General features: G+C 40.0%; 1 protein-coding gene across 5 annotated transcripts in view; it reads right to left on the bottom strand.

Moving 5' to 3' along the window:
* Positions 1 to 240: 240 nt before the first annotated feature.
* etv1 (ETS variant transcription factor 1) overlaps positions 241 to 17335 on the bottom strand; it is a 146349-nt gene continuing 129254 nt past the window's right edge. For all 5 annotated transcript variants that reach the window (XM_072575386.1, XM_072575388.1, XM_072575383.1 and 2 more), the window contains 3 exons: positions 16149 to 16318; positions 4605 to 4706; positions 241 to 679 (listed from right to left, as the gene is read on the bottom strand). In XM_072575386.1, coding sequence (XP_072431487.1) covers positions 458 to 679; positions 4605 to 4706; positions 16149 to 16318 — 494 coding nt within the window. In that variant the 3' untranslated portion in view covers positions 241 to 457. The remainder of the gene's footprint in view (positions 680 to 4604; positions 4707 to 16148; positions 16319 to 17335) is intronic.

The raw sequence follows: 17335 nt of genomic DNA, 5'->3' as shown, positions 1-17335 counted from the left end.
CAATATTAGATATGCAATTTCTTTTATTACTGATATCAGCAGATTTCTTGTAACTTTCACTTAGTAAGTTTTTTAGCTGATATGAAACAAAAATCCATATGATAGCATTGATCAAACCATGTAAATGTCCGCAATTCCCAACCCTCCCATCCCTCCTTACCCTCCAAAGAAAAGCATGTAGGCTAAATGAAAACCACTCCCCTTTTCCCCAACACCAACCATTCCCACTCCCCACCCACCCTACCCTGAAAAAAACATGTAGAACTCGAATGAGTCTTTTCATAAAGTGCACTGTCCCTGGTGGTGGACCATGGGGTTAATGCGACAGAAACCATGGACCCATTACTTGATGTCAGAGATGCTGAAGAGATGAAGTAAATCCTGGGTCATGGTCTACAGAGGAAAATAATAAAGAAAAGAAAAGAAACAAGGAGTCATTTTCCCCAAATATGTTGGATCAGTACACATAGGCTTCATTATATGGATGGGGATTGCAACAGCCACTATCTTGTATATAGGCCATGTTCTCATCAAAGTGGGAGAGAGGGACAGTGTCCTCTTCATTGATATGACGCTCAATATCAGTTTTCAGCACTGGCCTCTGGTTGTCTGGGAAAGCCATCGAGAAAAGTGCTTCTGGATCACAGACAAATTTATACACATATCTTTCTCCAGCAACCTGCAGAAATGAGAGAAACAGTTTCCCATAAAGACTTGCTCTTCAAAATCAACCAAAAGCACCATTAGACTGATGTAGTCAAAGGTTACATTACTGGCCAGTCCTAAACCTAGAATTTGAAACTTTAAAATTAAAAGGTTAAAAAATGCAAAATTCAAACATAAGAAAGATCTTACTGCCATTAATATTTCTTTGAAGTTCTTTGAGCTTCTTCTTAGCTACTGCTAGATAAGTCAATGTTTATCAAACCAGGTATGTTAATGATTTGAATCTCTTTTTTTACTGCCTGAAGAACATCTAAATGTACAGTGAAAATCAGTTCCAGACAATAAATGTAATCCTGCGCACTTATTTAAAGGGTAGGGAAAACAAGATTTTATCTTTCAAATTTAATTGTTCTCTTCATCCTTATAGCACAAAAAGCATAATTAAAAATTGCTGATTCATCAGAGATACCCATCGATTCATTGCACTTTTTCCTCTATTGTTATAATTAGGAGGTTAAGCCCCAATGTATGTTCCTAGGTCGTATACAGAGAGGTGGGAGCAACTCTGCCTGTAAATATGGCTATCTACACTTCCAACTTTGCAGTCCAAAGGGAGGGAGAGTGCAATCTGACTGAAAGTCAGGCAAAAGAGCTGAGAAGACTGCTGGGTTCGGAGGCAGCTTGGACAGGCAGCCTGCTTTGGAGCTCCAACACTGTCCACAAAGTAAAATAATAGGATAAAACCTAAAATATTCCTCCAACCCTCACATCTGCGCTCTTGCCATGACAATCATCCCCATCTTTTTTGTTACTCATTCACAGGATCAGGGCACCGCCCGCTAGGCCAGCATTTATTTCCTAGACAGGGGCAGTTCAGAATCAACTGCATTGCTATGGGGTTTGGTGTTACATGTAGGCCACAGCAGGTAAGGTCAGCAATCTCATTCCCTAAAGGACATGACTGAACAAAATGGGTGTTTCCAACAACCAACAATCGATTTGTGGTGCCGTTAGACTCTCAATTTGGATATTTGTTGAACTCAAATTCCACTACCTGTCACAATGGGATTCAAACCTAGGTCCCCAGAATATTAGTTGAGTCTCTGGACTAACAGTCCAGCAACAATGCTACTAAGTCATCACCTCTTCTGTAACTTTTTGTATCTTTACCCATTCCCTCAGGATCCCTCGTAACCCCACATCAACCCATGGTTCCAAGTACTACATGTTAGCACGCATTCAAAAGGAAATAACAGTTCCATGCACCAAGGGTAGCGTGTGGGTAAGAAAACACACTCTTGCTGCCGAATGAAAGAATTAATATGTTGCATTTTCATCAGTTTTGCTTTTCATTCACACCTCTAAGGACACCCTCGTATTAAGCTGCCCTTGTGGTCCACAAATTGCTTTGGCATATGTACCTTTCCCATTGGGGCTGCGAAGACCCCAGAGCTGCCACACATGTGATTGATCAAGCAGAGCCAACAGCAACCTTCTGGAAAACTGTGTCATCGATCCTGCTGCTAGCAAGAACTGATTTCCCATTTGTTGCTGACATAGTGGATCCAAAGCAATAAACTCCAATCCTCTGTTAATTTTAACTTCCTTTGCAGTTTTCTTTCACATCCTTTTTGTAGCTCTTACTACCTGCCTTGTCACCCTATGCTGTTCTTTGTACTCCTCCAATTTGTAAGGATGTGTTCAAATGATTAGATTCTTGTATGTGCTTTCTTTTAGTTGAACGTTGGATACCTTTTGATGTCCATCATATTGTTAACTGTTGAGCTCTTGCGTTCAGAGTTTAAATTGATTTTGATTCACATTATTGTTCCTTGACACCTCCAACTGAACCACTGAGGTTTTACCTATTTACAGATCTGTGTAGTTTAAACTGGACAATAGGAGGTCTTCTGGCTCAGCATACCAGAGCACCAGGTTCAAACCATGTTCCAACTAGAATGGATCCAGGACTTGCCTCCTTGCCCTATCTGTGAAGTATGTCACAGTGCTGCGGGGTTGAACCAACTCACAGCCAGACAACTCAAGATGAAGAGGAGGAGAAAGGGGGCAATCTTTGCCTCATCCACTATCCACAATCCACAATCTCAGAAGCTGTTTCTCCCTTTCAAACACTATTTTGAATTTAATCATATTTTAATCACTATTGGATTAATGCGGGATGTAGTAATGAGTGATGAGCCAGATTTTGTTAATAAACTAACAAAGAGAATACAAATATAAAGTTGCACAGTGGATGGATCAGTGCTTTAAGGGACTCAACATATGTCTTATTTAGCAGAATATAGAGGTTTGTTTTCAAATTATTTCACTTAGAATAGTTTGTCAACGATATAGATATTCTTCAACAAAATAAATATCTCTGCACTGTCGATTGACAGTCCGACAGTTGTATTTCAATAAAAATCTTTTTTACTCCTCCATATAGATGAGCTTGAAAGCTTCTTTGGTTAAAGAAACTTCTAGAAAGAATTATTCAGGATCGCATTAATAGTCACATGGAAAAATAAGTAAATTCAGATGTGATCAGGGAAAATCCTATCTAACTTCCTTATTTTGGTGAAGGAGGGTGAAGGAGGTCACAGTTAACATGAATTCTGTTTTCTCTCCACAGTTGCTGTCAGACCTGCTGAGGTCCTCAGTCATTTCTGGATTTTTTGTTTCAGATTTCCAGCATTCTTTGTCTTACTTTAGGGCTCAGCTTTAAAGTGTTTTGCAAAAGAAGCCAAAGGAAGGTGAGAAAAAGCTTTTTCACACAGTGAGTAAATAGGGTCCAGAATGCACTGCTTGGAATAATGGTTCAGGCAGATTCAGTTGAGGCATTCAACAGGAAACGAGATAATTATTTAAATGGAAGCGATTTGCAAGGTTATGGGGCAAAGCAGTAGATTGGCGCTAAGTCAACATGCTCAGAGCTGATGTACAATGCATCAAATGGTCTCCATCTGCACCATAAAATTCTGTCATTCTGTATTCAGCTTTTTAAAAATATATATATTTTATATTGAAGAACCACAGATACAATATCATATAAGCAGGTATATGAAATGTTTATAAAGATAAATCTCTCTTTCTGATTTGGCACTTTATCGAGGAGGAGTGCCTATCAGTGAGAGGATGGGAAAATATTAAATTGGAAACCTGGAAGATTTCTCCTTTGATTGTTGGCTCCCAGTCATCCACTCATGCTGTGGTAAAGTGCTACTCCAACATCTCTCTTTCTTAATGAGGCAGGTACCCCAGAAGGACTGAAAAAAAACTAGGTTGCTAATCTAAATGCACTGAATTCAAAATATCAGAAGAGGCAAAGGGCACAAGCACATGCTGAACAGAAGTGCAACTCCATTGCAGATCGAACTAAGACATTTTGAGATTTTATTGTCCAATGTCAACAGGTGTTGGCAGAGTTTTAAGTGTAAATTTTGGAGATCACAGGTGACTCTGATTGCCAAAATACCTGCCTCTGGAAGTAGCCAAGTAAAAAGTCAGGCGATGGAAACCTGAACAATATACTTCTCTTACATCAGCTATCATAGCAAATATCGAGCAGATTAAACTTTGTACTTATTTGTTCTGAACCACATAGTTTCTGACTATGTTGCCCAGTTGAACTTTTGCCAAATCCAGAATGAATGAAGAAGCAATCATTACTTAGATCAGGTATTTTTGACAGTCTTTTGACTCAGTATAAGTCCTAAGGATTAAAAGAATGCAAATGTAGAGCTCCAAGTTACAGGTCCAAGAAAGGCATTGGATATTCCTTAAAAACAATGGGAATCCATTTATTTGGATTGAAATGTGTCATACATGGGGATTTCCCCCACTCCAATTGGCATGCAATATATCTGTATCTCATCTGGATATTATTCAACTAACATTTGAAGAAATTATGAATAAAATGACTCAAGCTTGTTCCTTACTTTCTGCATGATGCCTTTCTCATAGTAATAGCGCAGTGAACGGCTCAGCTTGTCATAATTCATAGCAGGACGATTCTTCTGGATTCCCCAACGTCGCGCTACCTAATTCAGAAAACATTGCCATTAATATAACATTATGATGTACACATTTCAACCGCAGTTCCACGAAATGTAGACATATTATTTCAGGCCAATATCCTCATGCCTTATGGTCCAAAATTCTTTTCCCAATGAACCTGAGGCCCCAGCACTCAATCATTTACATGCTGGCACTAGTTCAGTAATTTCATCGAGACAGATTTGAACATGTTAAAAATGTAATCGTTGGTAACATCTGACATACTCATGCCAGGAATGATTCCAGCTTATTGGAATAGCATTCGAACCAAAACACTGCACTGAATGAAATCCTCTCAATAATGGACTTGAAGCTATCAGAACAAGCAAACTGGAAAATAAACGATTGTCTATAACAAGGGCTGGTTCTGTGGTGCAATGGCAAGCGTGTTGGACTTGTCCGCCTTTGTTAAAGTTGCTATTCAAAGGTTGTGGGTTCAAATCCCATCAGAGTCAAGTTTTATGGGCAGCACAGTGGTTAGCACTGCTGCCTCACAGCGTCAGAGACCTGGTTTTAATTCCTGCCTCAGGCAACTGTCTGTGTGGAGTTTGCACATTCTCCCTGTGTCTGCGTGGATTTGGTCCTGTTTCCTCCCATAGTCCAAAGATGTGCAGGATAGGTGAATTGGCCATGCTAAACTGCCCATAGTGTTAGGTGAAGGGGTAAATGTAGGGGGCTGGGTGGGTTGCTCTTTGGAGGGTCAGTGTGGACTTGTTGGGCCGAAGGGCCTGTTTCCACACTGCAAGTAATCTAACCTACATTTCACGCTAAACTTAAACAACCCATAAATTTCAGAGAAGCTATGGAAAACAAAATATAAATTATATCCTGAATCAGGCATTTACATTCAAACAAAGCAAGCCTATGTAACAATCATTAGCCCTCTATTAATGATATGAGTTTAAGTGCTCCATACTTTTCATGGCCTCCCTAACGTTGCTATTCTCTCTTAACATGCTCCTTAAAATCGACCTTTTTGATCATGGTTTCAGTCAGCCCTCCTAAAATGTTTGACTCAGTTTAGCCAAATGTTTTTCTCTAACCACACCTCTGTAAATCACTTTGGGCAGTTTTTTTTTATATATTAGAGATGCTATATAATTGCAAGTTGTTGATTTTGTTGCAATTCCCAATTGTCTGTTGCCTTTGCTGTTTTTTTTTTCCCCCTCCGGTGTTGTGTACTGAGGTCTAATGCAGCAAATACACTGTAATCAAGACTTTTAAAGGAAAATAAAACAAAAAATCCTGTTCCAACTCTGAGCCAACTGTCAGTTTTAAATAATTCTTTTCACACTAATAATTAAATCTGCATCACAAAAGTTGTATTTCCATTAAAAAGAAATCAAGTTACTGATTGCAAACTAAGATTTGACATTCAAGATAAAAGAATAGTTAATTTCTATCATTTTCACATTTATTAGTGATTAATGTATAATTAATTCTATTTCCCTTTTTTATTAGTCTTTCATAGAGTCATAGAACTATAGAGATTTACAGCACAGAAACAGATCCTTTGGCCCAACCTGTCCATGCCAACCGGATATCCTAATTTAATCTTGTCCCATTCGCTAGCACTGGGTCCATATCCCTCTAAACCATTCCAATTCCCATATCCAACCAAATGCCTCTTAATTGTTGTAATTGAATCAGCCTCCACTTCCACTGGCAGCTCATTCCATGCGTGACACCATCCTTTGTGTGAAAAAGTTGTCCCTTATGTCCCTTTTAAATCTTTCCTCTCTCATCCTAAAACTATGTCCTCTAGTTCTGGACTCCCTCACCCCAGGGAAAAGACCTTTTCTATTTCTCCTATCTATGCCCTTCATGATTTTATCAACCTTAATAAGGTTTCCCCTCAGCCTCCGACGCTCCAGGGAAAACACACTTCACTCCTCTTTCAATTCTTTAATATCTGTTCATGTTTTCTGAGTTTAATCGCTGTACCTTTCCTATTTTGTGTTTTTCTTCTTTCTCACAGGTACAGTATTAGGTTTCCCTTGTAGTGGAAATGACACAAAAAAAGAAACAAACAGTTACTTGAAACAAAATTAAGAAGTAAATTTTATGGGACATCAGAATGACTCGAACTAACTTAGTTTTCTGACATTGTTCCTCTATTTTTCTGGATGTAAACTAACATTAACAGTGCCCCACTGGGAGAGGTGAGCACAGCTGAGGGAAATGGGAGATCATACTGACTCCTCCTCCAATCAGAAGCAATAATTAGCTGAGCCAACTGCAGTTTTACAACTTTGCTCCTGGTCCTGTCTCATAATTGCTTCCATAGAAAATTCAACCTTTGGTGTCTAAAACCCATTTTCCTTAACATTAAATTGAAAGCACTTCACACAGTAACACTCAGGAGCAAATGCAGTTTGTGGAATAAACTGCATTCCACAAAATAACACACAGTTTACACTATTAGTACAAAGTGCAAAAGAACTAAGTACAGCACAGAAGCAGGCCCTTTGGCCCACCAAGTTTGCACCAACACATAACGCCTTTCTAAAATAAAAACCTTGTGCCTCCATTCAGTCCATATTCCTTTAATCCCTGCATGTCCATGTATCTATCAAGATTCCTCTTAAATGCTGCTATTGTATCTGCTTCTGCCACCTCCTCTGGCAGCGCATTCCAAGCACTTACCACTCTCTGTGTTAAAGCTTGTTTCTCACATCTCCTTTAAACTTTCCTGCTGTTATTTAAACCATGTCACCTAACAATTGACATTTCTAGTCAGGGAAAAAGACTTAGACTATCCATTCTATCCATGCCTCTCTGAACTTTCTAAATTTCTATCAAGTCACCCTTCAGCCTTCGAAATTCAACTGAAAACAAACTAAGCTCTTCCAATGTCTCCTCGTAGCTGATACTCTCCAAATCAGACAACATCCTCGTAAAATATTTCTTTGTCCTTTCCAAAGCCTTCACATCCTTTTAGTGGTGTAGCAACCAGAACTGTATGCAATATTCCAAATGTTTCCTTTGTAAACCCCTCTGTAGGTTAATGCTTCGAAAGGCTCTGCCATTTAATGTTTACTACCGTCTGCATTAGACCTTCCAAAATTTATCATCTTGCATTTGCCCAGATTAATCTTCATCTGCCATTTCTCCATTCAAGTCTTCAGCCTCTGTATATCCTGCTATATTCTCTGGAAATCTTCCCAGCACTGATCCCTGTGGAACAACACTGGTCACAGATCTGCAGTCAGAAAAACACCTTCCTATCACAACTCTCTGTCTTTCATGCTGAAGACAGTTCTGTATCCAACTTACAGCTCACCATAGATCCCATGTGACTTCACCTTTGTGTCAGCCTGCCAGGAAGAACCTTGTCAAAGACCTTGCTAAAGTCTATTGACAACATCCACCACTCTGCCCTCACCCATCTTTGTCACTTCCTCAAAAAACTCAATCAAGTCTGTGAGACACAACCTTTCCTGCACATAGCCATGCTGCCTGTCATTAATAAGTCCATATTTTGCCAAATGTGATTAAATCCTGTCTCTAAATATTTTCTCCAATAATTTCTCTTCCACTATTGTAAGGTTCACCAGCCTGTAATTTCCTGGATTATTTCCATTGATCTTCTTAAACAAAGGCTATTCCCCCAGTCTTCGCGGATCTCTCATTTGGTTAAAAAGAATACAAAGATTTTGTACAAGGTCCCAGCAGTTTCTTGCCTTGCCTCCCTCAGAAGTCTGGGATAGATCCCATTAGGTCCTGGGGACTACCTACATTAAGGCTACACCCAACACCTCCAATCTTATATCAACATGTCCTAGAATATCAGCATACCTCTCTATAGGTGTATCATCCACTAACTCCATCTCCTTTGTTAATACTGATGCGAAGTATCAAGGACCTTAATTAAGAACTTGATAGAGGTTTACCACAGGACAGTTAAGGACCTCAACCACATCCTCCGGCTCCAATTTCCATCTTTGTTCCTGAATGGACCGACCCTTTCCCTAGCTACCCCCTTGCTCCTTGTATAAAAAACATCTTGGGATTTTCCTTAATCCTGTTTACCAAGGTCACTTTGTGGCCCTTTTAGCCCTCCCAACTCCTGGTTGAACTTTTTCCCTCCTTTCTTTATATTCCGTGAGGGCTCTGTCTGCCTTCTGTTTCCTTACATCTGCTTCCTCATTCTTTCTGTTTAGGTTCACAGTTTCTCTTGGTCATCCAAGGTTCCCAAATCTTGCCATCCTTATCCAACATTTTCATAGGAACATGCTGGTCCTGAACCCAAATCAACTAGCCTTTGAAAGATTCCCACATGACAGATGTGGATTAACCCTCAAACAGCCAGCCCCAATCTATATTCCCTAGTTCCTGCCTAATATTGTCGCAGTTATCCTCCCCCCAGTTTAGTACTTTCACCCAAGGATAACTCTTATCCTTATCCACAAGCAACTTAAAACTTCTGGAATTATGATCACTGTTCCAAAATGCTCCGCCACTGAAACTTCAGTTACCTAACTGGGCTTATTTCCCAATACCAAGTCTCATTTGGCCCCTTCCCTCATTGGACTCTTATCACTTCCTTCCCCAGTTCTGAACTCACCTCAAGGAGAACACACCCTTTCCACACACACCTTGTTAAAACCATTCAGGATCTTATACATTTCAGTGAAATCACCCCTCACACTTCTACAATGAAAAGAGGCCCAGTCCTCCTAATTTTTCCTTATAAGACATCTCACTCAGTCAAGTTATTAACTCAATGAACCTCTTCTGAACAGCCTGCGTCATTTTGAGATTGTTCCTAAAATCAGGACACAAAACTGAATACAATTTTTGAGATATAGTCTCACTAAGGCCCAAGTATCTGAAAAAAAAATCAGTATTTTATAATAAAAGCAGAACATGCTGGAGAAACTCACAGATGGTGTCATACCTCTTAAGTTTCTGCAGCAACTCCTGACTTTTATTTCACTTCAGCATCAGTAGTAATTTGATCTGATTTGAGTTCTTACTTTTCAGTTCAATAATAAAGGGTGGTATTCCATTAGTCGTCTAGGTACCTGCATGCAAATGTTTAGTGACTTCAGCTTGAGAACATCTAGATCCCCCTTGCACCTTAGAATTCTGCAGTCATTCTCTGTTTAAACAATAATTCCACCTTTTAATTCTTCCTTTCAAAGTGAACAACTTTTCCACGTTATACTCCATTTACTAAAACTTTGTTCACTCACTCAACCCATCTATATCTGTCGGCAACTTCCTTATCTCCACTTCACAACAAACTTTCCTACCTCTGTGTCACTTGCAAGCCTACATGTCAAGACCTATCTCCTTCACCTTAGTCATTGATACCAATCAGAAAAAGCCAAGGTTCCAGCACAGACACCTGCAGAAATTCATCTACCACATCCTACTATTAAGGGAAAAAAAACTATTTATGTATACAAATATGTTGCTGGAAAAGCGCAGCAGGTCAGGCAGCATCAAAGGAGCAGGAGAATCGACGTTTCGGGCATAAGCCCTTCTTCAGGAATTCCTGAAGAAGGGCTTATGCCCGAAACGTCGATTCTCCTGCTCCTTTGATGCTGCCTGACCTGCTGCGCTTTTCCAGCAACACATTTTTAAGCTCTGATCTCCAGCATCTGCAGTCCTCACTTTCTCCTATTTATGTATACAGCCCAGTTTGAATGATTAATCTCAGCCCCTCAAATGCTCACGAGCCCACATATACCATCATATTCCCAGCATCCCTCCAATATCCACTGCGGACAGACTTCAATAATTCTAACTAGTAGAACTTTAGCTGAAACCACATGGCACACTGAAAAAAATGCCGCTTAAAAAAAGTCATAAACTCCCTCAAGCAGTCAATCCATTGTACAAACAAACACCTACTTCAATAGTCACATTGAAGACTTTGTTTACACCTGTTAACCACGTCAATGACCCCTGTTGGAATATTGCATGCAATTCTGGTCTCCTTCTATTGGAAAGATGTTGTGACACTTGAAAGGGTTCAGAAAAGATTTACAAGGATGTTGCCAGGGTTGGAGGAGTTGAGCTACAGGGAGAGGCTGAACAGGCTGGGGCTGTTTTCTCTGGAGCTTCAGAGGCTGAGGGGTGACCTTACAGAGGTTTACAAAATTATGGGGGGCATGGATAGGATAAATAGGCAAAGTCTTTTCCCTGGGGTTGGGGAGTCCAGAACTAGAGGGCATAGGTTTAGGGTGAGAGGGGGAAGATATAAAAGAGACCTAAGGGGCAACTTTTTCACGCAGAGAGTGGTAGGTGTATGGGATGAGCTGCCAGAGGATGTGGTGGAGGCTGGTACAATTGCAACATTTAAGAGACATTTGGATGGGTATATGAATAGGAGGGGTTTGGAGGGATATGGGCTGGGTGCTGGCAGGTGGGACTAGATTGGGTCAGGATATCTGGTCGGCACGGACAGATTGGACTGAAGGGTCTGTTTCCGTGCTATGACTCTATGATACTATGACAATCAAACTGTGAACTCAGCCCTCAGCTGGAGCAAGCAGTTCAAGTGTTCTTGAAACTTGGTGCAGTGGTAGTAGCCCTACCTTTGAACCAGGCAGCCTGGGTTTAAGTCCCACCTATTCCAGAGGTGTGCAATAAGGCTTTCGAACAGGTTGGTTCAAGAACAGTGAAACCCATGGTCTTCCCATGAACATTGGGAAATGTAAACAATTGAGTTATTGAAACTTAAAAAGCTGACTGCTTTTTTCCTCACTTCTTCTACAGCTAATATTCCATCAGTCAAAGCAGACCAGGAACAGGTTACTTTTGTTTCTGTCAGAGAAAGCTGCTGAAGGCTTTAGTACTTATTGAGAAAGGACTCCGGGCATTATAATCGCCTTGCATATTTTAATGGAGATCATAGAAAGTGTTTTCTTTCATTTCAAGTGCTCTTTCATAACAGCACTTTTCACAATGAAAAGATATTCTGATGCACCTGAACATTTACATAATGGCGATCAGTGTAATGGGTACAAGATAATCCCCAATAATCTAATTTGTAATACCATATCTAAAGGTGAACAGTTCTTTACATTTGTACTTCAAAAATTGTGAATTAAAGACTTCCATGCCCAAGGTTTTTTTTAATTTCCCATTTGGGACTGAGTTTCCTTGTGGTTCTTGACTCCTGAATTACCAGGAGCCATGTCTCCTAACAATCTATGTATGACTCAAAGATAGCAGTTCAAAAACATTATGGTTTAAATTTGAAATGGGGCCAGTTATTATTGATTTCTTTCTTCACAAACAAGTACTATTTCTTTCATATTATCTACAACCTTTTGAATCTATAATAGAAATGAGAATGTTACATGTAGATGTGCACCTTTGTCCTCACTGTCGTATTGGTCAGGTTACATTGACAGAGCAGTTCCAGTTTCACTCCAGCTGAACTAGTAACGGATATACTCCACTTCCTCTGAGTTACATTTACCTTGCTAAATCTGTAACATTCATTTGAAGCATATGTTCGATTGCCCTTCATGCAATATGGTGATAAGATACACATTAGAGTTTTGTTTTTGACAATGCACAATTACTTGTTATAGGCTGCGTAATATTTACTCTTATTTCCAAAGCTCTCCATGTCCTCACTCCATTCTATCTCCGCAATCTCCTTCAGTCCTACAACCCTCTCAGACTTCTGACCACCTGAGTGTCCCCAGTTTTAATCATTGGGCTTCAGTTGCCTAGGTCCTAAACTCTGGAATTCTCAACCAAAACCTCAGAGCCCTTTTACCTTTCCTTCTTTAAGACACATAATACTTTCATCAAGGGTTTGGCCATTTCTGCTAATATCACCTTATTTGACTCAGTGTCATGTTTTGTTTTATATTACTCCAGTGAAGGGTCTAAAGAAGTTTTACTACATGAAAGGTGGTAAATTAATACGTTACTGGTGGTGCACAACCTACTGCGCAAATTGCCTTATATTTATATTGCTCCCGGTTTGAATACACAGGATAGAAATCAAGACTACTGGGTTTGGTTTGCCCCAGATGGAAACATCTATATTGCCTATTAGGGACTGCAATGCTACTGCAGAGCCATTCCAGCCAATATTATCCATCACAACCTAACTTCAACATCAGCTTAAAACTTGCATTTACTCCCTTTGATAAATGGTAAGAAAATTAGTAAATACATTAGTAAATACACATTTTCATATAGAAATCATTAAAGAATATTTTAGGTTAGGAATATATCTCTGGACTAAAACAAATGGTGTTGAATGACTGCCGGATATACACAAACTTCAACATTTTCTTCCATTGCATGCCAATGGAATTAAAATATCAGTCTCTGCTGGTAAGAGGTCATTTATATTCAAAGTGCGCCACTACCCAAGATGAATTTCTACCCTTTTATAATGCCCAGTGAATCAAAAGCAATAAGACAAGTGTGTTGTTACACTAATGTTCATAAGCGACCTAAGAGTTTTGCAGCAAAGAGACTCGGCAATGCTGGACCGAATCACTCCCTTGCACTTCACTCCAGTCTTTGACAAAGTCCACAAGCTTCACACTGTTGCGATCTACTAGTCCTTCATAGAGAAACGTGAGGCAACAGAAATGCACACATCTCCACAGCCAGAGGAGGAGTGAGCAACATTTCCCCAGGCTAGTCTGAACATGTTTTTGTTTGTTTGTCCTGGATTTAAAACACACAATTTTCAGCAACCTCTCAAAACTCAGTTCAAAAGCAAAAAGCTGTAAAAGCACTTGGAATAAAAGTTTTGGCAGGAATGCAAAGTCATGAGTCCAGGCGCTGTTTGGTCTGGGGGTCAGTCTTATCAAATAATTGTCCAACAGGACATTTATACTGAAATTACTGGAAAGTATACAAAATATTCCTTTAAAAACTTTTAACTTGGTTCTGACTCCAGAGAAATTATTCCATAATATGCAAGTGGATCTTTTATTTATGAGAATAAGCACTCAAGCATCTAAATTCAGTCAATAAATATGGGAAGATTTTCATAAATCAAGCATTATTATTTAAAGTAGATTATTTTCTGTTCCAGTATAACTCTAACACTAACAGGAATTCATCGTTTATCTTAGCATTAAAGTACTCAACTGAAGAATTTTCTTTTGCATAAACTTCCTGTCAAGCACACCATCTATCCCACATGCGTTCAGTTAAAACCTAAACACATTATAGCATGGACACAGTGCTCGTAAAAAATGCTTATGGAGGTGTAGTGCATTTGGTGGGCTAAAGTGTTTCTTTGGTATTGTATGATTCCAAGATATCATTAAACCTAATGGAGAATGCTGTATATTTACTGAGTTTCTCCTTCATGATCACAATTATCAGGTCTTTGTCAGTTATACTAGCTGGTTATAAAGAAAGCTTCAGCTGCAAGGATAAGGTCACCAGAGACAAAAAAAAAACTGCAGATGCTGGAGTCCAAGTTAGACACAGCAAGCCAGGTAGCATCAGGAGGTGGAGAAGTCGACGTTTTGGGTGTAACTCGTCTGCAAGTCACCAACCTGCTCAATTTTATATGGACTGTAAAATATTGCTGCCCGTTTCAAACAAATAATCTATTGCTGGTACATAAAATTTGCTGCAAATTAACAATAAGTTGATCTGAGGAAGGATGCTATGAAACTTGAGAGGCTGAAGAAAAGATTTTACAAGGACGTTGCTGGTACTGGAAAGTTTGAGCTATAGGGAGAGGCTGAATAGGCTGGGGCATTTTTTTTTCCTTGGAGCGTAGGAAGCTGAACGATAATCTTAAAGAGAATTATAAAATCATGAGGGGCATGGGTAGGATGAATAGCCAAGGTCCTTTTCATAACATGGTGGAGTCCAAAACTAGATGGCATAGGTTTCAGGTGAGAAGGGAAGAGTTAAAAAGGATTTGAGGGGTAACTTTTTTACACATAGGGTGGTGCGTGTATGGAATGAGCTGCCAGAGGAAGTGGTGAAGGCTGGTACAATTAAAATATTTAAAAGGCATCTGGGTGGATATATGAATAGGAAGGGTTTAAAGGGATATGAGCCAATACTGGCAAATGAGACTAGGTCAGATTAGGATGTCTGGTCGGCACGGATGAGTTAGACTGAAGGGTCAGTTTCAATGCTGTATGACTGTAAATGATTGGATTAAATTGTCTGTCCTTGGTATGACTCAGACCAGTAGCCAACTCAAGCCACACAGATTCCACATTAGATTCAATGTAAATGTCAAAACAATGATTCTGAAATCAACAGATCTAAATTTGAAATTGTTATTAATAGTGAGACTTACCTCAAGAGCAATTTTGCTTATACTGCTGGATACTGGTAAAAGCTCACTATATTCTGTTCTCATCAATGTTTCCTGCTATTTATGTTCACTATTTGAACTGCACTGCCCTTTTAAGATTGAGGTGTGGCTGTGATCGTGTGTGCTTTAAATGGAATGTGGCTTGTCTCTGGCCTGTTTGTTCCTTGCAAGGTACTCTCACCTTATCCAACTACCATTCGTGTCGGTCAGTGCAAGTAAAATTGAAATTATACATTCGTCCAAACATACATACTCTCACAGATTTGGGTGGCTTTTCGAACTTCATAGCTCGATTGAAGAATGTTAACTCCTGATCCCAGGTGCATGGTGTAGATGGTTTCCATTTAAATTGATGGCAACGAGTCATAGTTAACGTTCCCCCAAATTTCCTGGCATGAAATTTCAGCACAATTTGTTCCCAGTGAATCAGGATGTAATTCAACAAAATAGCAGAAGAAGTTACATAATTTTAAGCATTCAAGAACACTCAATGCTGCCAGTCAATCTGTCAGCTCTTAGCTGCGAACCCAGTCACACTCCCAGATCAAGTCTATGAGATTTGGATGACTGGGCCCATTTGTAGATATTTTCATCAACCTGTTCAAAAATGTCACAACAGACCTCTTGAGCAGGTAGGATCTGACTCCCAACCTTCTGGTCCAGAGGTAGAGTAGCACTGCACGATGAAAAGATCTGTTTTAGTCATATTGCAACCAAATCTGTGGGTGCACATTCACCTGGGCACATTGTAATCTGTTGTTATTTCTTCAAATTAGTTAGAAATTGACCTGGTCAAATGAGCTGATCAATTGATCAGACCAATTAATTACTCTTGGGGTATCTGGAGCCAGTAAACAATTGACGCCAACCAGGTTGTGTCCTGCTTTGCTGCAGTAAAGCACATAACTGAAGACATCAGTGATCACCAGTCAATTAAATTCCATTTCAATTTCAGAACAAGAGGATTAAATCTGTCAACAGACTGTTGGCATTGCACTGCACTCCAAACTGGCCATTTGGCCAACTAAACAACCAATCCCCTACATTTCATTACCCCTCACCACCACGTAACCTCCGAGTCTTCCTTTGCTGAACAGGTGCACCATGACATTTTACTAAAGTTGTGCTAATAATGGAAACCCACCTCCTCCGGCTCGATGAGTTTGAATTCCATGCCACGTCCCGTCCATGCAATAAAGTGCGAGTTTGCTGGATCATCCAGCAGAGCCACTAGAAACTGCCAAAGCTGGAGAGAGCCTCTACGCTGGTAAGTGGGTCCTTCCCGATATATGCCTGGCTCCTGTTTGATGTCACCTGTGGAAACATTAACACCATGCAATGTTTCACATTTAGGAGAAAATGTGGACTGCAGATGCTGGAGATCAGAGCTTAAAAATGTGTTGCTGGAAAAGCGCAGCAGGCCAGGCAGCATCAAAGGAACAGGGGAATCGATGTTTTGGGCATGTTTCACATTTGTCAGAAATTAGTATTCGATCAAATAATCAAATAATCAAATTCCCCTGGCTGGCCTCTTAATTCATAGGCTCTATACATCTGAACACATCTAAAACTCTGCAGCCATGTCCTAATTTGCATCAAGTCTCACTTATTCATCACTCGAGTGATAGCTCTAGCTCCAGGTTTAACAACCTCATGATTTTAAAATCTTCATCCTTGATCTCAAATCAGTCCATTACCTCACCACTCTCCACCTCTGTCATTTCCAACCCACTGCAGGTTTTGTGCTACCCCAATTCTAGCCTCTTCCACACCAGTGATTTGCAATATCCATTGATGACTGTGCCTTCAGCTGCCTAAGCCTTAAGCTCTTGAAGTCCCTCTCAAACCTCCATCTCTCTTTCTTCCCTTAGGATGCTGCTTGTAAGCCAACTCTTTAACCAGGCTTTTAGTTACCTCCCCTACTCTATGTCTCGTTGTCAAATTTTGTTCAGTAATGCTCCTGTGCAGTGCTTAGGGAAGCTTAAATAGGTGGACTATGCTATGCAATTCAAAAATAATTGCATACTGTCATTGTTTCTCTGGAACCAGGCTTTGAAACTTAGAAAATGAGTGCATCTGTCTAAAGCCTGCAGCAATTCTGTGTGAAATCAATTTGGAGAGTCAAAACTGATTCTCTTGAATGAATTCTTACAGGGCTGGACGCCAGGATAATGCTTCCCCTGAGTAATGGATCATGGTCTCAGTATATACATGGTAGGCCATTTCGGACTGATAGAGGGAGAACATTCTTCAGTTAGAAGGTGGGGAACTTGTGGAGTTCTCTGCGCCAGAAGACTGTGGAGACCAAATCAATAAATACACTTAAGAAAG

Source organism: Chiloscyllium punctatum, chromosome 8, assembly GCF_047496795.1.
Source record: "Chiloscyllium punctatum isolate Juve2018m chromosome 8, sChiPun1.3, whole genome shotgun sequence".
Lineage (NCBI taxonomy): Eukaryota > Metazoa > Chordata > Chondrichthyes > Orectolobiformes > Hemiscylliidae > Chiloscyllium > Chiloscyllium punctatum.
The sequence above is the reverse complement of the archived record's forward strand: the minus strand, read 5'-3'. Positions and strand labels throughout refer to the sequence as shown.